Genomic DNA, 26112 nt, shown 5'->3' with positions numbered 1-26112 from the left:
TTCATTTAGGCACAATGGGTATCACATATTATTTTTCTGTGGCTTCTAAGAAACTAAGCTCGCGTGGCGTAATGGCAACGCGTCTGACTTCTAATCAGAAGATTATGGGTTCGACCCCCATCGTGAGTGCTTTGTTTCTTCTTTTTTCATCTACTAAACAAAACTGGCAGTTTAAAGCAGGCTTTCCCAGAAGTAAACTGTATTATTGTGAGAACTGCTTTCTTCTTACATGCACTTAAGATCGACTTTTCAGGTGTGGCTTCAATGGTGGGAAGATAAACAGAAAATAAATTACAATACATTAAAAGATCAATTTTGAAAGTACATAATTCGGGACTGTAAGTAAGACACATCCATTAAATAAAATGGAACTAATACTGAATAATCTCATTTCTGATGATCTAACGAAAGAACAAAGACAGTCAAGTCTTGAGTTCTTACAGGACATCCTGCAATCTGAGACAAAGGAATATGAAACTTATTTTTCATCCAGGGCAGCTCCTGGTAGCATAACCGAGGACATAGCAGAAATTGATGCCGAATTATCTGCTCTTGATAGAAAGATAAGGAAATCACTACTGGAAAATAAGTGTCAAGTTATTCAGGATATTCTTGGGAATGACGACAGAGTCCAATTAGAAGAAATATCCAAATCTTTGGAACAACTCTGGGAGTTGGACGCAAATATCAATAAAGCTGCAGATGAAGAAACCATGAATGAAGAAACCACTAATGAAACTATTTCTCTCGACGACTTTTTAGAGCACGACAGCGAAAGTAATGATACGAATGACATTATGACCACTGATCCAGCAAGAAAAAAGAAGGAAGATGAATTTCATAAGGCATTAAGCAGGTTAAGAACCAGACTTTCGGCCAAAGGAGATGATAAGGACGAGATCAGATCAGATACATTGGTCACCGTACTGGACAATTTGGATAGCATTACAGATTTGATGGAATTGCCATTCTTGGCGCGTACATGTATTAGAACGGGACATTATCAAGAAGCCGTCATGTTATACACTCATACTATCTCTTTGAGGTCAAGATTCCCTGGCTCAACCATTGTAGATGAGGTCTGTGAAAATGTTTTGAATGAGATAAGTACTACTATGTTATCAGGGTTAGTCAAACTGCTATCTACTAATGTATCGGTTAACTCACTGAAGAAAATACTAAAGTACTTGAATTCCATTCCACCATTTGATGGAAAGACAAATAAACCATTGTTAAACATTTTCTTGGCCATGAGGTACAAATTCATTACTGGCGAAATAGCATCGTATTCCTTAGATATTGAGTCTTCGAATGAATCATTGATTGAAATTATGGTTAAGAGAAAAGTCGAGGTCCTCAGGGAACATGTGTATATGTCGTTGAATATTTTCATTAAAAATTTTTTGTATGATACAAGCGATTTAGGGATTCCATTTCCGGAAGAATTAGAAGCTGGTGCATCAACAACAAGTGCAACGGATAAGGAGAAGGGGGGGATGACAGAGAAGAGAGAAATAGAACAAGAGAAGAAACCAGAAGAGGACAAGGCAGAAGAAGAGACAGATGAAAAAGCAGAAGCAAAGGCGGAAGAAGAGGTAGAAGCAAAGGCAGAAGGAGAAGTAGAAGCAGAGGCAGAAGAAGACGTAAATACTAAGGTTGAGGCGGCTTCAAGTGAGTCCCCTAACAAGATGCCACCTTCAAAAAGGGTGAACAAAATACCAACAAATGCAATTATGCTGCAGTTCGTTGATAGGTGCGTCACATACTTATTAAACGATCTCATCCGCGATTTAGGCGGCATCAGGCTAAGTGACTCCGTTTGTCTACAACTCGTGTACTGCTCATTCCGTCTCTCTGACCTAAATCGAAACTACCATCACCTCTTCTTGAACAAGATAAGCAACACAAGTTTATTCTCCACCGAACAGCTCACCCAGGCGATCAATAAAAGAGCAGAGTTGGCCACTAAATATATTTACTCTTGATAAATAGTGCATTCTACATTCTTCATAAAATGATAATCGTCCAAATTTCCACTTTTTTTTTTTTCACTTTTTCGCGAGAAGGGGGGAAACAACAATACAAGAATTCACACCTTTACAAGACGCTGCATGATGGAAGAGAAATAAGGGATAATTGTGCCTTTATTCCTTGGAATTACACTTAACTCCTCCAATTCTGGTTCTCTTTCATTTTGATAGACCAGCTAACTATATTTGGACAGCTTAATTGACCGGCTTTCTCTTTTACGATTCAAAGAATACTGCTAGTTAGGTTTGTTTATTAGTATACAAGGTTGTTGAAGAAAAATTAAAAAGAGCTACGGATTAAAAGTCAGGAAAAAATGACTGGGATCAAAGCTCAAGTACATCCCCCACCTGATAGTACGCTATTCCATAAGGAAGAGAAAAAGAAAGTTGGAGGCAATTTGCCTCAAAAGGTCATTAATCAACAGGAAAGAGGTTCAGACCACTCTCCATCTGGCCATCATCAATACCACCAACTGATTAACAACGATGCAAATGACGTAGAGACTTCAGGCGCATCCAAAGGCCAAGGAAGTGCAGGTTCCAATCTGGACGGTAAGAAACAGTCATCAAAGGACATATTCGTTGCTTCCAGTGCGCAAAACACAAGCCAACTGCCCGGTCCCAACCCTCAAGGCAGTGTTGGCACTGTACCATTGGAGGACTTACACCCGAAAGAATTCAGATCGGCACCTTCCAGAAAGGCAAACAAGTTTGACACGTCGATTACTAAGCCTGGGGTTTTAGATGACTTGGGCAAACTTGATGAAAAGGAAATTGAAGAAAAATTCCAACCAGATTCCAGTAATAAGTTATTTCCATGGCAAAATGTTGGTGAATTTCATGCTTCAGGAAAGGGATCGCCAAATACAAAGATGTCTAAGATGACAAAAGCCTACATTTTGGAAAACTTTTACAACGATTGGTACTGTAATATAGCCACTGTTGTTGGTACTTGTTTTTTTTCATGGTTATTTGCTTATATTGGATTTTCGTGGTGGTCTATGATATTTATCTTCTTGGGAACCGGTACGGTTTACAATGCAGAATATACGAGGTTTAACAGAAACATCAGAGATGATTTGAAAAGAGTTACTGTTGAAGAAACTTTGTCGGATCGTGTCGAATCTACCACGTGGTTAAACTCATTTTTATCGAAGTTCTGGGTCCTTTACATGCCAGTTTTATCTCAACAAGTAAAAGATAACGTTAACCCTCAACTGGCAGGTGTGGCTCCTGGTTACGGTATCGATGCGTTAGCCATAGATGAGTTTACATTAGGTTCTAAGGCGCCTTCAATCAAAGGCATCAAATCATACACTAAGACTGGTAAAAATACTGTTGAAATGGATTGGTCATTTGCGTTCACCCCAAGCGATGTCTCGGATATGACAGCTACTGAAGCTAGGGAAAAGATCAATCCTAAAATTTCTCTGGGCGTTACTTTAGGGAAAAGTTTTGTATCTAAAACAATGCCTATTCTGGTGGAAGATATCAACGTTGCTGGTAAAATGCGTATCAAGGTTGAATTTGGTAAAGTTTTTCCCAACATCAAAATTGTAGCCCTGCAACTTTTAGAACCACCTTTGATTGATTTTGCGTTGAAGCCAATTGGTGGTGACACTTTAGGTCTTGACGTCATGTCATTCTTACCTGGTTTAAAAAGTTTCGTTAAAAACATCATTAACTCCAATATAGGGCCTATGCTATTCCCACCGAACCACTTGGATATTAATGTTGAAGATATTATGGCAGCTCAGTCGAAGGAAGCTATTGGTGTTCTTGCGGTAACTATCGCTTCTGCCGACTCTCTAAAGGGCTCAGATTTCATTACCAATACCGTTGACCCGTATGTTGTTATGACTACTGAAGACGCTGTACCTGGTACCGATGTGGAGGTACGTACATCCATCAAATCAGACGTTAAGAATCCTCGCTGGAATGAAACCAAATATTTACTATTAAACTCGTTGGAGCAAAAGTTGAATTTAAAATGTTTTGATTTTAACGATGTAAGGAAAGACACTGTCATCGGTGATCTTCAAGTTGATTTGGCTGATTTACTACAAAACTCTGTCTTGGAAAATCAAACTGCCGACCTAAGATCCGGTACAAAGTCAAAAGGTGTTTTGCATTACTCGCTACACTGGTTCCCTGTTAAAGAAGATAAGTCGGAAGAAAAAGCTGCCGAGCGCGCTAGATCCAAGGCCAAGGGCGAGGGAAGTGATGAAGATGAGACTGCTGTTGGGGAAGAAGAAGATGATGATGAGGAAAATTCTCAAACTGACGTCGGTATTGCCAAGATTACTTTACAAAAAGTAAAGTATTTGGATACAACAAGTTCTATGACTGGCAGCTTGAGTCCATGCACTGAGTTATTCATTGATGGGCAGAAAGTAAAGACCTATAGAACATTGAGACGTATTAATGAGCCATCTTGGGGCGAGACCATCGAGGTTTTGGTTCCTTCGAAATCTAATTCTAAATTTGTTTTAAAAATATTTGACGACAGAATAAATGGCAAGGTACAGATTTGCGAGTATTCATCTTCCTTGGATGATGTAATGAATACTTTAGATGCTGCTAGAGAATTTGTTAAGGGCTCTCCACAGGGTGACATTTATTTGGATGTTTCCTGGAAGTCTATTGAAATGACAGGCGCCTTTGCCGCCGCAAACTCTGTAAACAACCCTATCGGCTGTGTTAAGCTAGATGTTAAAGACGCCATTATCAAGAGTGACTTATCTGGTGTTGGTGATGTCGATCCATATTACACTGTCTCTTTGAATAGACGCGTTCTCTACAAATCCATATATCATTCCAATACCGATCATCCTGTTTTCGATAATAGTACCTATGTCCCTATATTTTCTCCAAATCAGGCTCTGAGTCTAGAATTTCATGATTACCAAAAGGTTGGTAAGGATCGTTTTATTGGTTCTGTACAAGTTCCTTCATCCGACGTTTTCAAAAAAGACCCTAAATCGGGGAAATACGTGGCAATTAATAACGAGAAAGAAGTATTAGGATTGAAATTAAAAGATCACAAAAACAAAGTTACAGAAAACATTGTTAATGTATCAACATCGTTTATCCCAATAACTCCCGTATATTCACCTGAGGAATTGGTGGACGTTCAGAGATTAGAGAAGGAATTGGAAGAAAAGAAGAAAAAATTCGAGGCTACCCAAAACGAGAACAAGAAAGAAATGGAACAAAATCCAAAAGAATGGGAAGTTGCTGAAGTTGAAAACCCATTTGAAAGTGATGAGAAGAAGATTAACAGGAAGGCTAAGTTATCTTTGGAAGATTTGATCAAGCAGAAGTCCGGCATATTGTCTATGCAAATACTAGAAGGTACTCTAAGCCCCTCTTCCGCTTACTTGGAAATATTAGCTGATGATATTTCATATCCTGTCTTCACTTGCATGAAACCGTCTCAAGGTAAATTAAACTCGGAGACGGCAAGTATTTTCATCAGAGATTTAAAGTACAGCAAACTATATTTGAGAATATCAAAAAAACATATTGCGAAAGACTCCGATGATGTCATATCCGAAGCTTCCTACAGTACTTTGAAGCTATTAAAGCAAGCTTACCAAGAGCCTACGTGGTTAAGCTTCAATGGATCTAAAATGAAAGTTAGATTTTTGTACACACCTTCTGGCGTGAAGCTACCCAGCAGTGAAAGTGTCAAAGATACCGGATATTTGAACTTGAAGCTTATTTCTGGTCATGGTTTAAAGTCTGCAGACAGGAATGGCTATTCTGACCCATTTGTTAACATTTATGTCAATAGTAGGAAAGTTTTCAAATCAAACATCAAAAAGAAAACATTAGATCCGGTTTGGAATGAAGACGCTAGGATCCCAATTTTTTCAAGAAATAAAAACCAAGTTATATTTAACGTTCTTGATTGGGACCGCGCAGGTGATAATGATGACTTGGGCCAAGCCACACTGGATGCTTCAAAATTAGAAGCTGGTAAAACTTACGATTGGAATCTAAATCTAAACACTCAAGGTAGTATCAAATTACAGGGTTCATTTACCCCAGAATACATCAAACCAAGTTTTGATATTGTGAAGGGTGGTATCGCTGATAAGCCAATGAAGATGGCAAGTGGTGCAGCCCATGCAACTGTCGGCATAGCCGGTACTGGTATAGGTGCCGCCACAGGAGTTGCCGCGGGAGGTTTAAAGAAAGGTGGTCATCTCCTAAAAGCTTTAGGAGGCAACCCAATGAAAAGAAGTAAGAGTAGTAATGGTAACGAGCCAGATGGTCCAAAAAAGTCATCAGACAAAAAATCATTGGATAGAAAATCTCCAAGCAACTTCAATGGTGCTAGTGCAACCCCACGAGCATCATTAGACTACGATCCATCAGTACCTAACACAAGTTACGCAGCTGTTCAGAATGGCTCTTCTGCTGTTAAGCAAGTTGACAACAATTCAAGCTCAGGCAACAAAAAAGATACCCCCAGCAGCACTCCCAGAGCACATTCTCGTGCAAGTAGTTTTGCTCGTACTTTGGCCCCTAACGGTACTTACAACGGTTTCATTACCGTGATCGCAGCAGAAAACATTGCCAAACACGTTCAGATCAGGGTTTCCTTAACCCAGGGCGGTAGGCTAAAGCACATATACAAGACCAAGAGCCAGAAGACTAATAATGATGGTATTGCCTTGTTTGATGAAGAATGCTCGTTCAAGGCTTCCCCTGAAGCCAACTTGGTACTGGGTGCGATTTCCCATCAGAAGCTATCGAGAGATAAAGATCTTGGTTTTGCCCAAATCAACTTGGGTGATCCACAAATCCAACAAGATGGTCAAATTTCTGTAAAGTTGGGTGACGGTCATCTGATCGTAAAGATTAATTACGGTAGAGACAAGAATAGCCAAGTACCTCCTGTACCAGAAGTTCCTCAAGAATATACACAATAATAAGCTCTGAGGTCTTTTTATTTACTAAACTCGACAACCGTATTAACAAGGTATTTTTTCTTTGCGGCCTTTAATAATCCTGTACTCTTACTGTATATCACTATAGTTACTACTATAATATATCATACAGACTTTAATATTGTTAATTAGTTTACTTTCAGGTTGAGTGGAGACTCCAAAGACTCCAAGACTACTTTTATGCCCAACAACATCCGTACACTGTAAATAAGTATGGGTTGCGGTTTGTTTGCTACTTTTTATTTTTCATATTATGGCCAACCTCGCAGTAACCATTTGGCGCGTGGCGGGAGCCTTTTGGGGGGCGGGAAATTCTCAGCTGGGCAGACGCTGGATAGGGAAAGCATTTCTCCCTGTCTGGAAGAACTCACTGAATCAGCGCAGCCTCCCACTGGAAATGCTCTGCTCCTTTCGCAAAAATTCGTTTGCATCGAGGTTACCAAAGAGAGGGGTTACATGAGATAAATGAATGTGCTACTTATTAACAATTGACTAGAAGTTTCCATATTAGCCGAAACAACAAAGTAATAGCCATCCAACGAAATGAGTGCCCAAACAGTATGTTCCTAGACTCAGAATTCTAAAGGGGAGATACCAATTTGCATTGACAAGAGTAAAGTAGTTCTGAAAATAGTATGACAAAACCAATTCAATACGACGATAGTGAGCCAATGATGAACCAAATCTATAATAAAAAGTGAAAAAGCGTCACATACAATGAAAGGAGGTGATCGAGAAAGTGTACCTATTGACGCGGAATTCTATTTTTTGCAAATTATGGATAATTGTGAACCTAGCGTATACCCATAATTACTTTATTGTCAGCAAAAGGTTAGGATATACAACTGCAGATGGAATTTTAAAATGCTTCCCCCACAAGGAGTTATCACAAATTTTTCAAATCAAGAATACTAACAAGTTATTTGATATTTTTTTTCAATTCAGGCTCCAAAGTGGTATCAATCCGAAGACGTCGCTGCTCTTAAGAAGACCAGAAAGGCTGCTCGCCCACAAAAGTTGCGTGCTTCTCTAGTTCCAGGTACCGTTTTGATCTTACTAGCTGGTCGTTTCAGAGGAAAGAGAGTTGTTTACTTGAAGCATCTAGAAGACAACACTTTGTTGATTTCTGGTCCATTCAAGGTCAATGGTGTCCCATTGAGAAGAGTTAATGCCCGTTACGTCATTGCTACCTCTACCAAGGTCTCTGTCGAAGGTGTCAACGCTGAAAAATTCAACGTGGAATACTTTGCCAAGGAAAAGTTGACCAAGAAGGAAAAGAAGGAAGCTAACTTGTTCCCAGAACAACAAAATAAGGAAATCAAGACCGAACGTGTTGAAGACCAAAAGATTGTCGACAAGGCTTTATTGGCTGAAATCAAGAAGACCCCATTATTGAAGCAATACTTGTCTGCTTCTTTCTCTTTAAAGAACGGTGACAAGCCACACATGTTGAAATTTTAAGTATAATTTTTTTAACGAACTTCTATAATAATATATATGCAGGTAAAACTATAATTTAACTACAGTTTCATAAGGGCATTTCCCCACCTGTATTGAATGCAATGTGGGTTACGCACACATTTTTTTTTACATGGCTAATATGCAAGGAAATAACACAAACAAAAGGAAAGCTTATTAAGTCAATTATTTTATTATTCCTTCCGATGATGAATCCCACTATAGTTTATTGTTAGTAAGCTCAATGCGAGATGAAGCATACAAGTAATATTGATATAGCAGAAATTATTGTTCTCCGCCTGTCATTTCACTCAATCAGAAACTAGGAACAAGAAATCTCACCTTTTGTCATTAAAGAAGTCCTTCTTTTAGCTATGATTCAGAAATGCAAAAAAGAAATTGATCTCGAACAGGTGTTCGTGTCATTATCAGCGTATTTGGGATGGAAACAAATTTGGCTCAAAATTCACTCATTGACTGCTAGTTGCTTAGCAGGTCAACAACAAGCAAACTACCCCAACTTGTTTTGGGAGCATGCGGCAAGGTTGTTGCTGTCCTTCTTCTAAGCGCAATGTATGCCTTACATATTTATATATCTGTATATTCAAATTTTTTGTAATTTCCAACCTACTTAGATTTGCGACAAACAACTTTTCCAAACCTCATTTCTTCGATATGCCATTGATCTGTTCTTATTATTGAGATGACCTAGCCTGACTTGTATTTTTTTTTTTAGCTTTTCACAGGTTGTCGCTATTTCCCAAGACGGCATAATTTCTAAAGTGAAATAAAAATTTTATATTGAAGAGAAAGAGTGTAGTTACACGTTTTTATGTAATATGTTGGTAAATACTTGAAAGAAAACATCCAACTAGCCCAATATGTCTCACATGCTACCATTAGCCACCTACAGTTTGAATGTTGAACCATACACTCCGGTTCCAGCTATCGATGTAACGATGCCCATCACCATCCGTATCACTATGGCCGCTTTGAACCCTGAGGCCATTGATGAAGAGAGCAAGCCATCAACTTTAAGAATCATCAAGAGAAACCCGGATTTTGAAGATGATGACTTCTTGGGCGGTGATTTTGATGAGGACGAAATAGACGAAGAATCCTCTGCTGAAGAAGAAGAAGAAGTAGAAACTAAAAATAATAAGAAAACTAAGGGCAAGAAGGCTGAAAGCGACAGCGATGAAGATGAAGATGATGATGAAGACGAGGACGACGAGTTCCAGGAATCTGTCCTTTTGACTTTGTCTCCAGAAGGCCAATACCAGCAGACCTTGGATTTAACCATTGCTCCTGAAGAAGAAATTCAGTTTATTGTCACTGGCTCTTATGCCATCTCTTTGAGCGGTAACTATGTCAAACATCCATTCGACACCCCAATGGGAGATGAAGACGAAGACGAAGATGAAGATGCTGACATTTATGACAGCGAAGATTACGACTTGACACCGGACGAGGACGAAATTATTGGTGATGTTCTGGATGACGAGGAAGAAGAAGAGGTTCGTATTGAGGAAGTCCAAGAAGAAGAAGAAGAAGAAGAAGAAGAAGAAGAAGAAGAAGAACCTAAACCAGAACCTAAGAAAAGCAAAAAGGAAAAGAAGAGAAAACACGAAGAAAAGGAAGAAAATAAGAAAGCTAAAAAAGTGAAGAAGGTTGAGTTCAAGAAGGATTTAGAAGAGGGCCCAACGAAGCCTAAAAGCAAAAATGAAGGAGAAAAAGAAAAACCAAAGACTAAAGTGTTGGAAGGTGGTATAGTAATTGAAGACCGTACGACCGGTGACGGTCCGCAAGCCAAGAGAGGTGCAAGAATCGGCATGAGATACATTGGTAAGCTAAAGAACGGCAAGGTGTTTGACAAAAACACTAGCGGAAAACCATTCGCCTTCAAGCTTGGCCGTGGTGAAGTTATCAAAGGTTGGGACGTCGGTGTTGCCGGTATGTGTGTTGGCGGCGAACGTAGGATCGTCATTCCAGCCCCATACGCCTACGGTAAGCAAGCCCTACCGGGCATTCCTGCCAATTCTGAATTAACATTCGATGTTAAACTGGTTTCTATGAAAAATTGATGCGTACGCTCATACAGGCGAATCTCTATATATATTTTTTCTATTTAAATAATAGTATTGCCTTCTGTATGTAAGACTAAAACATTCTATTTCTCCCCTCCTTATCAATTTGGTATAATTGTACGCTTTCTACATCACTTTTCTCGGCGGATGATATGGTGGAACGTCTGTATTAAGTACAAAATTACGGCGGCAAAAAAAACATTTCCTCTCTTTCTCCACTTACAACTCCATTATCAGGAAAACAGAAGTAATTTATCATCAGCAGGCAGCAGTTCAACGCTTTAGAGTCTGGACGTACCACTACTGAAGTCACAGTTGCAAACGCCGATTATTTAACGCCTACCTCCATAAAGAAGAGAACAATCTGCTGCAGCTGATAGCCGCCAGAAACAACTGTTGTCACTCCCAGCTAAGTACCGGCTGGATCACATACATCAGAGAAATTAGTAATGAAATTCTCACTGATCGCCCTTACAAATTATAATTTGGACCGTTAGACGTTGCTCTTACAAGGCCTCCAGCCGTTCCCTCCAAACCCCTTCAGCCCCAATTGTTCGTCCATTACCACAGCATACGATCCACTGAGATGCCGCTTGCGCTCTATTCGGGTGATGGTAACATTTGTGACCACATGCTTTAAATCCGAGAAACTAAGCTGGAAAACGGAATTTCAAAGGGCCTCATTTTTATCGGGTGGACTAAGGGAAAGAAGAGCCTTCTGGAGAAGAGCTAGAGGACATCAGCGTGGTGCGAAGAAAACGTAGTGCGAGGCTCTGCGCCCGCTCGTTTAAAATATTATACAACGTTGGAGAGAAAGGTCCGTACTAGGTATGCCATCCCAGATTCAGTTATTACTATCACTGGATGAGACGTTGGAAAACAATTCATCGGGTTTCTTTCTTCTTTCCTGTATCTTTTCGGCTGTGGGACGCCGTTGTTCGATATATCCAGGCAAGAGTTCTTGAAAGTTAAAAAGATCGAATTTTCAAAGGCCTTCCTTTAAAAAAGAAGACTTGAGAGACCTGTATTTATCTTTGGTTTTTCATATTTATTAACTTAAAATTTTCATTGTTGCTACTCCATCTTCGCCAGGAAGACACAAAGGTGAAGGCACAGTGAACCATTGTCTGACTACTGATACAGATTAAATACATATTACAAGCATGCCGCTGCTATTCAAGAAACTAAAACAGGTGGCGAAACCAATTGCCTACGTTTCTAGATTTTCAGCAAAACGTCCGATCCATATAATACTGATTTCTTTGATAATATCTGCATTTGCTTATCTATCCGTCATCCAGTATTATTTCAATGGTTGGCAGCTAGATTCAAACAGCGTTTTTGAAACTGCTCCAAATAAAGACTCCAACACTCTTTTTCAAGAATGTTCTCATTACTATAGAGATTCTTCTCTAGATGGCTGGGTTTCAATAACCCCACATGAAGCTAGTGAACTGTCAATTCCTCACCATTACTACCTATTAAATTTGAATTTCAATAGTCCAAATCAAACCGCATCCGTCCCAGACCTATCCAATACCGTTTTTGAAAAGGAGAATACAAAATACATTTTGCAAGAAGATCTTGACGTTTCTAAAGAAGTTTCCTCTGCTGATGGAACAAAATGGAGGTTGAGAAGTGATAAAAAAAGTCTTTTCGACGTAAAGACATTAGCATATTCCCTCTTTGATGTATTCTCAAAAAACGTAACTCAAGCAGACCCATTCGATGTCCTCATTATCGTTACAGCTTATTTAATGATGTTCTACACCATATTTGGCCTCTTCAATGACATGAGAAAGACTGGGTCAAATTTTTGGCTAAGCGCCTCCACGGTGGTCAATTCAGCGTCTTCTCTTTTTTTAGCGTTGTATATTACTCAATGCGTCTTGGGAAAAGAAGTATGCGCTTTAACTCTTTTTGAAGGTTTACCCTTTATTGTGGTCGTTGTTGGTTTCAAACATAAAATCAAGATTGCTCAGTATGCCCTAGAAAAATTTGAGAGAGTTGGTTTATCCAAAAGAATTACTACCGATGAAATCGTTTTTGAAGCCGTGGGTGAGGAAGGTGGCCGTCTAATTCAAGACCATATGCTTTGCATCTTCGCTTTCATAGGTTGCTCTATTTATGCTCATCAATTAAAGACTTTGACAAACTTTTGCATATTATCAGCGTTTATCCTAATCTTTGAATTGATATTGACTCCCACATTCTACTCCGCTATTCTAGCCCTGAGATTGGAAATGAACATCATCCACAGATCCACCATCATCAAGCAAACTTTGGAAGAAGATGGTGTTGTTCCCTCTACAGCAAGAATTATTTCTAAAGCAGAAAAGAAATCTATTTCTTCTTTCTTAAACCTCAGCGTGGTCGTGATTGTCATGAAACTATCCGTCATATTATTGTTTGTCTTCATTAACTTTTACAATTTTGGTGCAAATTGGGTCAATGATGCCTTCAACTCCTTATATTCCAATAAGGAAAAAATTTCTTTGCCAGATTTCATTACTTCGAATACCTCTGAAAACTTTAACGAGCAAGCTATTGTTAGTGTCACCCCACTATTATATTATAAACCTATTAAGTCCTATCAACGTATCGAGGATATGATTCTTCTATTACTTCGCAATGTTAGTATTGCCATTCGTGATAGATTCGTCAGTAAGTTAGTTTTTTTTGCCTTGGTATGCAGTGCTTTCATCAATGTTTATTTATTGAATGCTGCTAGAATCCATACCAATTACACTGCAGATCAATTGGTAAAGACCGAGTTCACTAAAAAGTCTCGTGCAGTTCCTGCGTCGAAGACTACTACTCCAGTTTTAACTAATAAAACTATTATTTCCGAATCAAAAACGAAAACCTCAACAATTGTGCAACCAAGTTCTTCGGTATCCTCATTTTCTTCCAGCGAAGAAGATGAATCTCGTGATATTGAGACTTTAGACAAAAAAATTCGTCCTTTAGAAGAATTGGAAGTGTTATTAAAAAGTGGAAATACTGATCAATTAAAGAACAAAGAAGTTGCTGCATTGGTCGTTCACGGTAAATTACCTCTATATGCTTTGGAAAAGAAATTAGGCGATACTACTAGAGCTGTCGCGGTACGCAGAAAAGCCCTTTCCATTTTGGCAGAGGCACCCGTTTTAGCATCCGATCGTCTGCCATATAAAAACTATGACTATGATCGTGTATTTGGTGCCTGCTGTGAAAATGTTATTGGTTATATGCCATTACCTGTTGGTGTTATAGGCCCCTTGGTTATCGATGGTACATCTTACCATATCCCAATGGCAACTACAGAGGGTTGTTTGGTAGCTTCTGCTATGCGTGGTTGTAAGGCAATTAACGCCGGCGGCGGTGCAATAACCGTTTTAACTAAGGATGGTATGACAAGAGGTCCAGTGGTCCGTTTCCCTACCCTAAAAAGATCTGGTGCTTGCAAGATTTGGATTGATTCTGAAGAAGGTCAGAACACTATTAAAAAGGCATTCAACGCCACATCAAGATTCGCACGTTTACAACACGTACAAACTTGTTTGGCGGGAGATTTACTGTTCATTAGGTTTAGAACTACTACTGGTGATGCCATGGGTATGAACATGATATCCAAAGGTGTTGAACATTCTTTGAAACAAATGGTAGAGGAATACGGTTGGGAAGATATGGAAGTCGTTTCCGTTTCTGGTAACTACTGTACTGATAAAAAACCAGCTGCTGTTAACTGGATTGAGGGCCGTGGTAAGAGTGTCGTTGCGGAAGCCACAATTCCTGGTGATGTTGTCAGAAAAGTGTTGAAAAGTGATGTTTCCGCATTGGTTGAATTAAACATTGCTAAAAACCTGGTTGGATCAGCAATGGCTGGATCTGTTGGTGGATTTAACGCACACGCGGCTAACTTAGTGACTGCCGTTTTCTTGGCATTAGGACAAGATCCTGCACAGAACGTTGAAAGCTCCAACTGTATAACATTGATGAAGGAAGTAGACGGTGATTTAAGAATTTCCGTATCCATGCCATCCATCGAAGTTGGAACTATTGGTGGTGGTACTGTTCTTGAACCACAAGGTGCTATGCTAGATTTACTGGGTGTAAGAGGCCCACATGCTACTGCCCCTGGTACCAATGCCCGTCAATTAGCAAGAATAGTTGCCTGTGCTGTCTTGGCTGGTGAACTATCCTTATGTGCGGCCTTAGCGGCCGGCCATTTGGTACAAAGTCATATGGCACACAACAGGAAGCCCGCCGAGCCAAAACCCAATAATTTGGACGCCACTGATATCAATCGCTTGAAAGATGGGTCCGTTACCTGCATTAAATCCTAAACTTAGTCATACGCCACTGATATCCTCTTATGGAAAAGAAAAAGCAACAGCAATATGGATTACATAAATTATTCTACTGTATAGTTTGTACATCATCATTCATTCCAAATTCAAGCTGATGCGTATATAGAAACAACCTGGTTATTGTAATAGTTACTTATATTAACTCTTCTTCAAAAATCAAAAAAAGCAACAATGAATACGTATTCTTCTTGAGTCGTGCAGTTCTTTTCCTTTACATGCTAAATTCTTCCTTTTTAGTTATGCGCGCCATCCGATAAATGTAGAGGGACTTTAAAGTGGAAAGTCCATTTTTCATATAATATACTCGAAATATTAGCACGCATTAACCCTGATCGGGGGAGGTCTTCAGAGGGTGAACTATAATATGAACATACAGTTTGCAGCAGCTGGAGGTACCATTGGAAAGGAAGTCAATGGCAGTTCGAAGGCCGACGAAGAAATGTCCTTACCGAAGGCCGATGAACCATATATTGATAAGGCTACACAGACTATTATAGAAGGATGCTATGAAGATGACCCTAGATTTACGTATCCCACCAAACTTGAGACTACTGAAAATGGTAAGATCAAAAGAAATTCATTTGCATGTGTATGTTGCCATTCTTTGAAGCAAAAATGCGAGCCTTCCGACACTAATGATATCTATAGGAAGCCTTGCCAAAGGTGTCTGAAACATAAGAAGTTGTGCAAATTCGACCTTTCGAAGAGGACGAGGAAAAGGAAACCTAGGTCAAGATCCCCTACATCTTTTGAATCTCCAATGGTGAATATATCTACCAAAAGCAAATTCCCAACGGATTCAGAGGAATCGAGCTTAAAGGATACCACATCTTATCTCACATCTTTCCCTCCCGACTCGAATAGTAAACAGATTCTAAACGCTCGAACAGTTTTACCTGGACTTCAACAAAGTTTGTCAGACCTTTGGTCAACAATAAGCCAACCGCCTTCAGATAGAGTAAAGGACGCCGAAACAACGTCTAATGGGGACGTAATCACCAATGATCTGGCCAAATCTGGTAAAATTATTCCCACAAATCCAGCACTCTTGGGATCTACCAATGAGCATACAAATAACGGTAGTGCGCCGATAATATACAGTTCCCATAATTCTCCCATACCGATTGCTTCTGTCCTTACCAAAGTCCACGGCAAAGTACCGTTAAGACCTGAAGCCAATGCTATGGGCGAAAAAGAAATTCATAATGGCAGAGTAAAAAGACAAAAAAAGTCATATTCTAGGCACATGACTCGGTCATTCAGAAAGCAGCTGCAATCACTAATCGTTTCTCAAAAAGGTAAAATTAGAGATATTTCGATGAAGCTCGATACCTGGTCAAAGCAATGGAATGACCTTGTTGAAAGAAGCATGTTTTTACCGACAATAGCGGACCCTGTATCGGTAGGAATCATATCTCATGAAGAAGCTACGCTACGGTTGCATCTTTACAAGACTGAAATTTCATATTTGTCGAAGTTGCCATTTATAAGGGTCGAAGAAAATGTTAGCGTTGATGAATTAAGAAAGAGGAAGCCTATTTTATTTTCTGTCATCATGTCATGTGTTTCAATTGTATTAATGCCGAAACAAACAACCAGAGGAACAATAATGAAGCTTGATAGTTTTGTGTTAAATTTAATTACAAATCAGATTTTCAAGGCCAATAATAAATCCATTGAAATTATCGAGTCGCTTTCTACACTGTGTTTATGGTATAATTTCTTCGAATGGTCGAGCAAAACACGGTACCACATATTTAACTACATTTGTTGCTGTTTAACTAGGGATTTGGGGCCTACGTATGTCAACAGATCCTTTGGTATGTTTAGTGATGAAGATCCCAACAGATTCAAGTCGCCTTTGGAACTTTACAGCAATGGTGCCAGTTTAACTTTATTGGTGTATATTTCAGCACTAAACATTTCAATTTTTCTGCGTCAATCAATACAAGCTCGTTGGAATCACGTCACTGAAAAGGCTTGCCAGGATTTAATCAAAGAAACAAGAGAATCACGAGAGGATAAGATACTGTTCGACGCGGCTGATGATCCTATCTTAGTTCAATTTGCTAAAATGAACCACGTTTTAGAAAACATTCATACTCACTTACACGAGAGAGATTTAAATGATGATGAGTTTGATGATCCTGTTTTCACTAAAAACTATCTCAACAAGCTGATGGAAAAGTATCACAAGCAATTACAGCAGATTTTCACCAAGCTTGATAGAAACAGGCCGAGAGTTATTGCATTTTATTACTCTGTAGAAGCCTATCTATATCAGTACAAACTTGCTGTGTTTATCGGGGAAATGTCCCATAGCATAAACGAAAAAGTCGAACTACCCAAGGAAATACTGGAAGATTTTGTCAAATGCTACCATTGCTGTAAATATGCCCTTGAAGAGTTTTCCAAATTGGAACCAATTCTAATTACTTCTTTACCTTTATTTCATACTTCTAGAATCATATACACGGTCGGTATGCTCCTATTAAAATTACGTTACTCTGTAGTTGCCATACCTTCATTTCATGATCTCATGCCATTAACGGATGATGCGATTGCCTTGGTAATAAGGGTGAACAATCTTTTGGAAAAAACATCGGAGCTATACCCGTTCAATAACTCTCTCTACAAATTTAGGTACGTCATCGCGTTGTTTTGCCAGACCTACGCAAACAAGGTTATCGACGTTGCTGATCGCTACAATGCGGATAGAGAGAGACAAAAGCAAAAGGAAATCATAAAGGAAGTGAGTAATGATGATGAAACCACGAAGCAAATGAATGCGTATGAAATAGAACTGCAAAAGTTGCCAAAAGGTCCTATCACCGAAAATAATGCAAGTCAAAGCATACCCGCAGTTCCAGATGAAATGCTGCCAGTATACTCAAAAGTTCATGACAATAATGCCGCTGTGGATTTGAATATCAATAGCACTTCTTACATGAACGAGTCCCCACAAGAACACAGAGAGAGTCTGACAGGATCAATTCCATTGCACCCGCCATTCATTTCAAATAGTAAAGTAACAAATTCCACTGATTCAACTAATATGAAACCATCGCCTAGTTCATCAGTTGATAATTTAAACGATTACTTAACGGATATTAATTCCCTAGCATGGGGTGTCAATTCATTGAATGACGAGTTTTGGACAGATCTTTTCATGAATGACATTTAACACCAAAAAAGGTTATAATCAAAACTAGACCTGAGTTTGTATTAGTAAATATGTAAAACTACTTAATCTATCCCTTTAATAATGCAGTAACAAACGCAATTTTTCTCTTCTTATTTTACTCTAGTTGTTTTCCCACTCATGTTCTGTGCTCATTGATTGACCATTGGTGCTAAAAATGACTCTAGAACCGAAATGAAGTTCCTATTGTTAATCTTTTTTGTGCCCTGCCCTCTCATCTCACTTTCACTTTCGGCAAAATCATATGGCGACAATAAGTTGTTGCTCACGTATTTCACATAAATATGGCTATATATATACTGCAATACCTGAGCATAAGATTGCTGTTTAAAATCGGACAGTAATACAAACCATAGTCCTGAAGCTGTACAATATGTGTGAACTCTGTACTTCCCTGTAGATATACTCCTTATGTCATTCTGAACAGAGCCCTTGGAGAGCTTTTGTGTGATAGAGCGCAATGAAAATATCATGCCGTATAACAGCTTTGCATCTTCCTCAGTTTGTTTGGAGTTTATTGTACCACTTGCACTATTGGATGCCAGCGTCCATTCTCTATCAAATATACAGTTACAATGTCTATCGAAGATCCAAAATGAATATATCCCCATGTCCCACTTATTTATTCCAGATGCAGATTATCTGATTTCAACTCTTTATGTTTGGTATTTTTCTATGGTATGTGTTGGAAACTCGGTTGTCAAAAATAATACTCGGAAAATTGCCAACAGTGAGTCAATAAAGAGATAATACCATATCTGACCCAGGTAAGCAACAAGAAGGATAGTGACGGATTTCATTAGCTTAAAATAGACTCCCGAGAGACTATGTAAATAAAATACTATAAAAAGATGTAACTCGTAGACATAAAGATACGCATACCATATAGGTTGAAAAATATGAAAGGCAGTAGTTTCACCTTCAATATTCATAACTCACCGGCTTCTTCGATAGCAATATCAGCTCTTGGTTTACCAGAAGCAGTACCGTATGACTCGATAGCCTTGATAACGTCCATACCTTTCGTCACTTCACCAAAGACAACGTGCTTTCCATCTAGCCATGGACAAGGTACAGTGGTAATGAAGAATTGAGATCCGTTAGTGTTTGGACCAGAATTAGCCATAGATAGCAAACCAGCTTTGTCGTGCTTCTTGATGAAGTTTTCGTCGGCGAACTTGGAACCGTAGATAGATTTGCCCCCAAAACCGTTGGTCAAGTCAGTGTCGCCACCCTGGATCATGAAGTCTGGGATAACTCTGTGGAAAGGAACACCTTTGTAACCCCAGCCCTTTTCGCCAGTGCATAACGCTCTGAAATTTTCAGCTGTCTTGGGAACCACAGTGTCGTATAGTTCGAATTCAATTCTGCCGATTTTGGTGCCATTTACAGCGGGGTCAAAGAACACTTTCTTGCCCAATCTAGAAGTAGAGCTGGAAAACAAGCGGGTTTGTTGAATTACTGAACGTTTGAACATGATCGGTAGCCCTTTAATGATTGTTTGCTTCTTGCAGCTTATTTTGCTCTTTTTGCTGGGGGCAAATATGAAAAATACAAAAGACATAGATAATCGCGTTGCGAAGGAACTAAACTAATTCTTATTGGTTATTTTATAGAGTGAACGTGCTACAAAACCTAAGCTAAGAATGCCAATTCGGCCGCTTTTTCAGGTCCAACAATAGTCTTCAACTCATCTTCACCCTTCATGAAGGTGTGGTCTTCGAAATCAAATCCTGGTACCACTACTTCACTTATCAACAGGCCGTTGTGAAATTCTTCGTTTGGCACAAGAAAACTTGCTTTGAAAACACCTCCGGGGACGACCCATTGGGAGACTTCTCCAATTTTATAGTCAAATCCGACTCTGAATGACTTCACCTGACCATCAGGGTACACCAGCACGTATTGGCCCTTACCTCTTTGCAAAATGTGGGTGATTCTGTTGATATTCTTGTGGAATTTCCCAATTGGGCTGTCGGGAGTTAGCAAGTAATAAATAAGCGTAGATTGGTTCCTTATCACCGTTTCAGTCTTGCTGGAATCTCCCTTTTGCGGCTTCTCCAACTCCATGGTTGAGGGAGATCTATCTGTTTCCTTGAAATACCCACCTTCTCTATGCTTGATTAATTGCCAATCATGGATCAACTGTTGCAAACTAGTTGGTGGTTCAGGTGCTGGGACTCTAACGAAGCTAACCGGCTCTATGGCTGCATCCGCAGCTTCTTGTACGTTGGCTGACATGTTTGGTTCTGGCGGGTTCTCGTTTAACTGCATGAGTTCTAGATTATTGTAGAGTTTTCTTATAAAGGCGACGCATATATAAATATTTTCTGCTTTTATTGATATACATAAAGGTAAGTTCGAGAAAAAAAAAACGTAGGAGATGTACATATTTCCAAGCCTCCCACGACCGATCTACACTTTTACATCCTTCTTTTTATCAGAAGATTCCAGCAGAACGTCAGCTTTACGTTTCCTGTTCATGTCTGTGTCTGTTAGGTCTTGCATAACTCGTTTATCACCAGTGACACCATTAACAGGTCTGAAGTATGGCTGACACCTCCAATATGGTACAGTTCTGTAAGAACCGCCCCAAGGCTGCTTTTCACCAACCATAATCTTATCCTTCAGTTCGATATCAGGCTGTTCGAATATATCTTGCACGACTCTTTCCACAGGTTTCACAATCTTTTCCTCCCATTCTTCCCAGGAAGCTTTCGCATTCATAGTGGCAAGTTCTGATCTGATGTCAATGTGTTGCGGTAGAAAAGGCCTGAGAATTTTGAAAAAGTGGGACTTCATTGCTGTTCTGGAGGCCTTAGATTCTTGACATTCTTTGACTATCTGGAAATATTCCCTGATAATCTTATCTACACGTGGGAAAGTTTTGTCCTTGTCCTCAGTTTTATCCACGTTGAAAACACCGGGATTGTAAAGGTTTCCCTCGGCGCTCATCACTGCATCTGCACCGATGTGTTCCATACAACGTGAGATGTCTTCAGGATATAAAACATTCCCATTAGCAAAAAACACGGTTTCTTTAGGTAATTCATCTCTTAGATACTTAATAGTCTCCCAGTCTGCCATTCCTGTCTTTTGACCCTTTTGTTCTCTTACTCTCCCATGTACCGTCAAAAATTGGGCACCTGCATCCAACACCATCTTGGCATAATCCAGACTCTTCTCACGGTCATCGAATATACGTATTTTGGCCGTGACTGCGACCTTCAAGTTCTTATGCAAGGTGCTGATTAAATTGTGTATCAGATCCCATTCTTCCATCAGGAATGACCCATAGTGTCCCTTCTTAGCTATGCCCTGAGGACAGCCCAAATTTAAATCTACAGCGTCACATTTATCCTCCACTAGTTTGGCTGCGGCCAACAGATGCACCGGATCATTAGCACAGAACTGCACAACCAAGGGCCTATCCCCATCAGAACCATCTAAGGGAGACCAGTTGTCTTCTCTATATTTCTTTGAGGTAGCAAACAGTTTCGCATGTAACATGGGAGTGTACGCCAAAGTGGCGCCATATCTCCTCGACAGAATACGCCATGCTAATTCAGATTGGTCTACCATAGGTGCAACAATCCTGGTAGGGCGACCTATCTTGTCAAAAAGTTGTCGACCTGAAAGTTTCTGCATCAAGGCGTTATCAGCGGTGGCCACGGCAAAGTCAGTCATATGTAGCCGATGCTTGTTAACTTGATTACAGATTTTTGGAAAGCTAAACAATGTCGATGACAGCAACTTGAATTTAGGATTCTGTGGGTTGTGAACAGAACCTAAACAAGTAGTTGAAGTGCCTTTTAACTATTTCGTATTCATAACTCATCGATTTTCCTGTTTTTTACGCTTTTAAGAATAAAAAGAAATTAAAACGAAAATTTCACTCTACCTTAATGTTTATATAATGTTACATACTAATCCATGAAATATCTATCTAAAGTCTATATTTTGTTTACAGTTTTCCTGTGGTTGATATTATAAATAGCCCTGGATTGTAAAGCATGAGCAAACAGCAGAGACACAGGCCACACAGGTGCGTCGCCAAGGATTCTAGCGCCGCAATATAGCGTTCTCGAAGAAAGCCTTGTCCTCGTGATGATCTCTAGTGCTCTATCGCTTGCATCACGTGGGTCCAAAGCCTTTTCTATCAAGGAAGAGTCCAAACTTTCAATATCTAGGCTACCATTGTCTGGAACCCTTAAAAATTCGGCGAATGTTTGCAGTTTGTATTCTCGTTCGGATAAGTGTGATTCAATCCTCTTCAAGGTTTTGAATGCCTTCAACCACAAGATCCTGTCAGTGCTCTTCAAACTGCTGATCATAGCATCGTCATTTTGGCTTTGTGCAAAATCTTCTAATCTCTTCATATACCCAGCTATGACCAAGATTGAAACAAAGATACAAGTAATGGTGAATATTGGCGTTTGCGTCGATCTGCCTTTCATTATAGATACAGTGTCAATCCAAAATGCAACAACGGAAACAGCGTATTCTGTTGCCTCACGTAATGAGTCCCACTCGTAGCATACTTTTTCTAAGGAGCTATTCATCGAATTCCAATCCTGGTTCCAGATGCATCTTAGTGTTGGGGCCACGTCAAGACACTTCCTTAGTTTTGCGAAGAAATACAGGGGGATGATTAATCTAAATGACGGATTCGTATTTATTATTGGTAAGTTTTCGTTACTAAGTGCCAGTATCCCACCATTCTTAATATAAAGCAATTCCCAGTGTTTCAACATCGTAGCAACCAAGGGCCTTGAATGCATTCTCCACTGCACATCCTTCGTATGAAAGTCACCTGCATAATCATCTTTCAAAGCATCTCTTTCAATGTTGATCTTTTCATGAATAGAAATCAGTAAAGACAACAACGTTTTGAATGAGACTTTCGCGTTCTCATAAAGATAGGGATTACCATTTGATAGATACATTAAGCACTTTTCGTAGTTTGATTTACCGTTAGATACTTCAATTAATGAAAACTTAGAATCTAAAACGATATTGAATCTTGTCAAATTCTCATTCCAAACCTTGGAGTCTTCGCAAAAGAACAACACTTCATTATAACATGGAACACCACATTTCAGATCAATTGAATGGAAGCAACAATCGAAATCTACTAAAGATTTGAAAAGGTTAGAAACTAACAGAACTATGTGACATATTCTTATTCTTGATTGAGCTAAAATAAAATATTTGAAGTTTCTGTCTATTTGTTCCCATGTATTATATTGAGCTTTGAACTGGTTTAGAACGGTAGGGTTGTCTTGATATTCCAGAACATGATCACTTTCGATTGGCGGTTTTATAAAATTTTCTAATGGAAAGTTTAACTTTGTAATTTTAATCAATTGGACCAAAATCATTATTTGAGTACTCACAGTCCTAAAAGCGTTCATATCATTGGAGAAAATGCTGGTAAACGTTAATAAAACCAAAGATTGCATTAACCAAATTGGCGTCTTGTCGTGATTGCTTCGGGTGTCTTCCAGAAAAATTCTCACTCTTGTCCTTGCTATCTTTGATAACAATAACGCGTGTGTGGAATGGAAGCCATAAAGCGCGCCAATCATACTGATGGATATTATTAAAGGATAGTTTTCACTTGAAGGTAAGACTGAATGCAGATGAATGAAGGGAAAGTATTTGTGAAATTCTACTTGATACAAATTGACGTAATGATTTAGTTCTTCAACGGCGGGAAATAAATTAGATTTCAGGCTATTCTCCTTAATAATCAAATTCCGTAACTCTTCTGTGAAGAACTCCAATTTTTTGGGAGAATCCTTCTTCCGTGGGCTTGATTGAGTCAGTGCGGTCGGTGTGGTTAATGATGACGTTGGGCTTGAAGATGAAACTGCATTTTTTTGATTTTGAAATAATGGCGAATATAAGTTCGCGTTTTTTTTGAATAAATCAATCTGTCTAGTGGTAAACAGATTAGAAACTGACTCATCTAGTAAAAATTCATTAATATCACCATTTTTCTTACCAAATTGCACTGGGGAGGAAGAAGAAGATGGTGAAGCAGTGGAAGGTATCTTATCGTCGGACAAGAATCTTGAAATGTTTTTGTTTGGCTTAGTTTTGAATAAGGTGAATTGTTCTGCTGGAGATATATTCGCCGGTACGGACTGGCATTCATTGACAGAGCCATGTAGGTTTTTCTTTCTATTATCCGGGTTTGTTGGCTCGGAACGACTCGTCGGATTTTGAGAATGTAAGTTGTTGAACCCAATATCGTTAAAATGGCTGATATTAAGTTTCAAATCGTTTTCAATCTGAGAGTCCATAATGAACTTAGATAGCCATTCTTCACTTTCTATAAGTGGGTGCTCATGATGGGCCTGAGCGCCAGTATGGTCAGTGATTTGTTTACTTATGTCGCCGCTATTTTGTGTACCTTCAGAGGTCTCATTATTACCATCAGCACTAGCAATCTTGACCTTATTATCACTACTACCATTTGCATTACCGCTGTGCTTTGTATCTGAATGAGTGTGGTGCTTGTAGTTGAAATAATCTAAACTAGGATCAGCAGTAATAGATTTAACAAACCCTCCCGAACCACCATACGAAGAGCCCATTGTTAAAAAATCAGATAAGTAAGGAGTGTTTGCTAAAAATAATGAGCTGCTTTCTCTTCCTATAGGTAAATGAGAGGGTGGGGCCGTTGCTGCTTGGTTTGGAGTGGTCGTAGCGCCAGATGTGGTACCCGTAGCAGAAGAGTGGTATAGGTCTATTTGTTCAGGTCCTGAAACAGCCACACTTGAGGTTAGAGGGGGTTGACCGTCCAATGATAAAAATGGTGGCAAGTCCAAAGTTTCCAAATCTACAACACCAGATTCAATAGCATTTTCTATAAGTTGTTGTGCAGTCAATTGAGGTGTGGAAAACCCCACCTGATGCGGAAAGCTTTCTTGTAATCCGTCAAAATCTGATTGAGTTTGCTGATGCAGCCTCTGAAAATTATCTGAGCTGTATGTGAATGCACTAGAAGCTGAAAATGATGCATGTCTTTTAGATTTTGTGGGATGATTCATACCTGGCGGAGGTGGAAAGTTCGAAGATGGCTCTATCTCTTGGATTATTGCAGGCGTTGAAGAGTTACCTACTAAGGGTAGAGGACCTGCACTGTCGCCACTTAAAGTAAATGAAGGGCTTAGCCCTAGTTTTTCTTGCTTTCCACTTTTTTTTTCCTTGGCTGCCTTTTTTAACTGGGCAGCCGTCTTTGCCAATGGATTGCTGGGCGTCGGTAGGATTGTTTGCTTATTACCTTGAATCTGAATTATATTTTTATCGTTCATCGCATCTATTTCAGTTTTGTCCTTCGAGTTCACAGATTCTTTTGAAACGAGTGCAGAATGTAGTTTATGTTGATGCCGCAAGACCAAATCTCTTCGGGCAAAACATCTTCCACAAAATACACAAAGAAAGGGTTTCTCGTTGGTATGCGCTCTTTGGTGTCGCTTCAAATGCTCTTGCCTCACGAATCCTCTTGTACATATGTGGCAAAGAAAAGGCCTTGGTTTATCGGTCTTGATAGTTCTGGATTTCTTAGGAATCGGTAGCACTTGTGCCTCATCATTCCCAGTAGAAATAACGCATGGAGGGGCAGAGAATGCCGGAGGTCTATCAGCAGGACCAGTGGAAAAAATATCTCGTTTGAATGGAAGGCCTTTAAATTCTTCCGATGACATGGCTGATGCAATGTCCACTGAAAAAAAAAGTAAGAAGTTGGCTGCTAATGAAACAGGTGACGACTGGGCCTTTATATTACCCAGAGTATCCACGATACTATCCGACAGTCAACTTTAGCCACCAGTATGACCAGATCAGCCAATATCACCACTCTGTTGGAGGCAAACAATGGCGTTAATCTACCATTATTGCTATAATCTACGGGCTTTTCAGCGGAAAAACGTCAAACCACTATGAACGAATCGGTTACCCAGCAAACAAGAGTGGCAGTAATCACGTGCAAAGATCGTTTTCTTGTAACAGTACTAA

At 39.5% G+C, this 26112-nt stretch overlaps 11 protein-coding genes and 1 non-coding gene across 12 annotated transcripts; 7 read left to right on the top strand and 5 right to left on the bottom strand.

The window, feature by feature from the left end:
• The first annotated feature begins 57 nt into the window (after positions 1-57).
• Positions 58-129, top strand: Skdi_13.trna1R. The gene has a single exon. It is a non-coding gene; the product is annotated as a tRNA-Arg (tRNA).
• A 236-nt stretch (positions 130-365) lies between these two features.
• COG8 (Golgi transport complex subunit COG8) lies at positions 366-1985 on the top strand (the record flags this gene model as incomplete). The annotated part of the gene is made up of 1 exon (XM_056230157.1): positions 366-1985. One exon carries the CDS (start codon positions 366-368, stop codon positions 1983-1985), a length of 1620 nt encoding a protein of 539 aa, XP_056084105.1.
• A 359-nt stretch (positions 1986-2344) lies between these two features.
• TCB3 (Tcb3p) lies at positions 2345-6970 on the top strand (the record flags this gene model as incomplete). Its single annotated transcript, XM_056230156.1, has 1 exon — positions 2345-6970. The coding sequence occupies one exon, from the start codon at positions 2345-2347 to the stop codon at positions 6968-6970; it is 4626 nt and encodes a 1541-aa protein (XP_056084104.1).
• Positions 6971-7531: 561 nt separating this feature from the next.
• Positions 7532-8449, top strand: RPL6A (60S ribosomal protein eL6; the record flags this gene model as incomplete). Its single annotated transcript, XM_056230155.1, has 2 exons — positions 7532-7546; positions 7934-8449. The coding sequence occupies 2 exons, from the start codon at positions 7532-7534 to the stop codon at positions 8447-8449; spliced, it is 531 nt and encodes a 176-aa protein (XP_056084103.1).
• Positions 8450-9327: 878 nt separating this feature from the next.
• Positions 9328-10530, top strand: FPR3 (peptidylprolyl isomerase FPR3; the record flags this gene model as incomplete). Its single annotated transcript, XM_056230154.1, has 1 exon — positions 9328-10530. One exon carries the CDS (start codon positions 9328-9330, stop codon positions 10528-10530), a length of 1203 nt encoding a protein of 400 aa, XP_056084102.1.
• A 1166-nt stretch (positions 10531-11696) lies between these two features.
• On the top strand, positions 11697-14861 carry HMG1 (hydroxymethylglutaryl-CoA reductase (NADPH) HMG1; the record flags this gene model as incomplete). Its single annotated transcript, XM_056230153.1, has 1 exon — positions 11697-14861. One exon carries the CDS (start codon positions 11697-11699, stop codon positions 14859-14861), a length of 3165 nt encoding a protein of 1054 aa, XP_056084101.1.
• A 388-nt stretch (positions 14862-15249) lies between these two features.
• On the top strand, positions 15250-18069 carry WAR1 (War1p; the record flags this gene model as incomplete). The annotated part of the gene is made up of 1 exon (XM_056230152.1): positions 15250-18069. One exon carries the CDS (start codon positions 15250-15252, stop codon positions 18067-18069), a length of 2820 nt encoding a protein of 939 aa, XP_056084100.1.
• A 149-nt stretch (positions 18070-18218) lies between these two features.
• On the bottom strand, positions 18219-18698 carry BET5 (TRAPP subunit BET5; the record flags this gene model as incomplete). Its single annotated transcript, XM_056230151.1, has 1 exon — positions 18219-18698. The coding sequence occupies one exon, from the start codon at positions 18696-18698 to the stop codon at positions 18219-18221; it is 480 nt and encodes a 159-aa protein (XP_056084099.1).
• A 317-nt stretch (positions 18699-19015) lies between these two features.
• CPR3 (peptidylprolyl isomerase CPR3) lies at positions 19016-19564 on the bottom strand (the record flags this gene model as incomplete). The annotated part of the gene is made up of 1 exon (XM_056230150.1): positions 19016-19564. The coding sequence occupies one exon, from the start codon at positions 19562-19564 to the stop codon at positions 19016-19018; it is 549 nt and encodes a 182-aa protein (XP_056084098.1).
• Positions 19565-19722: 158 nt separating this feature from the next.
• CFF1 (Cff1p) lies at positions 19723-20478 on the bottom strand (the record flags this gene model as incomplete). Its single annotated transcript, XM_056230149.1, has 1 exon — positions 19723-20478. The coding sequence occupies one exon, from the start codon at positions 20476-20478 to the stop codon at positions 19723-19725; it is 756 nt and encodes a 251-aa protein (XP_056084097.1).
• Positions 20479-20502: 24 nt separating this feature from the next.
• On the bottom strand, positions 20503-21774 carry DUS1 (tRNA dihydrouridine synthase; the record flags this gene model as incomplete). The annotated part of the gene is made up of 1 exon (XM_056230148.1): positions 20503-21774. One exon carries the CDS (start codon positions 21772-21774, stop codon positions 20503-20505), a length of 1272 nt encoding a protein of 423 aa, XP_056084096.1.
• Positions 21775-22040: 266 nt separating this feature from the next.
• TDA9 (Tda9p) lies at positions 22041-25802 on the bottom strand (the record flags this gene model as incomplete). Its single annotated transcript, XM_056230146.1, has 1 exon — positions 22041-25802. The coding sequence occupies one exon, from the start codon at positions 25800-25802 to the stop codon at positions 22041-22043; it is 3762 nt and encodes a 1253-aa protein (XP_056084095.1).
• Between the last annotated feature and the right edge of the window lie 310 nt (positions 25803-26112).

This window comes from Saccharomyces kudriavzevii (genome assembly GCF_947243775.1).
Source record: "Saccharomyces kudriavzevii IFO 1802 strain IFO1802 genome assembly, chromosome: 13".
NCBI classification, from domain to species: Eukaryota; Fungi; Ascomycota; class Saccharomycetes; order Saccharomycetales; family Saccharomycetaceae; genus Saccharomyces; species Saccharomyces kudriavzevii.
This window is presented reverse-complemented; position numbering and strand designations above follow the sequence as displayed.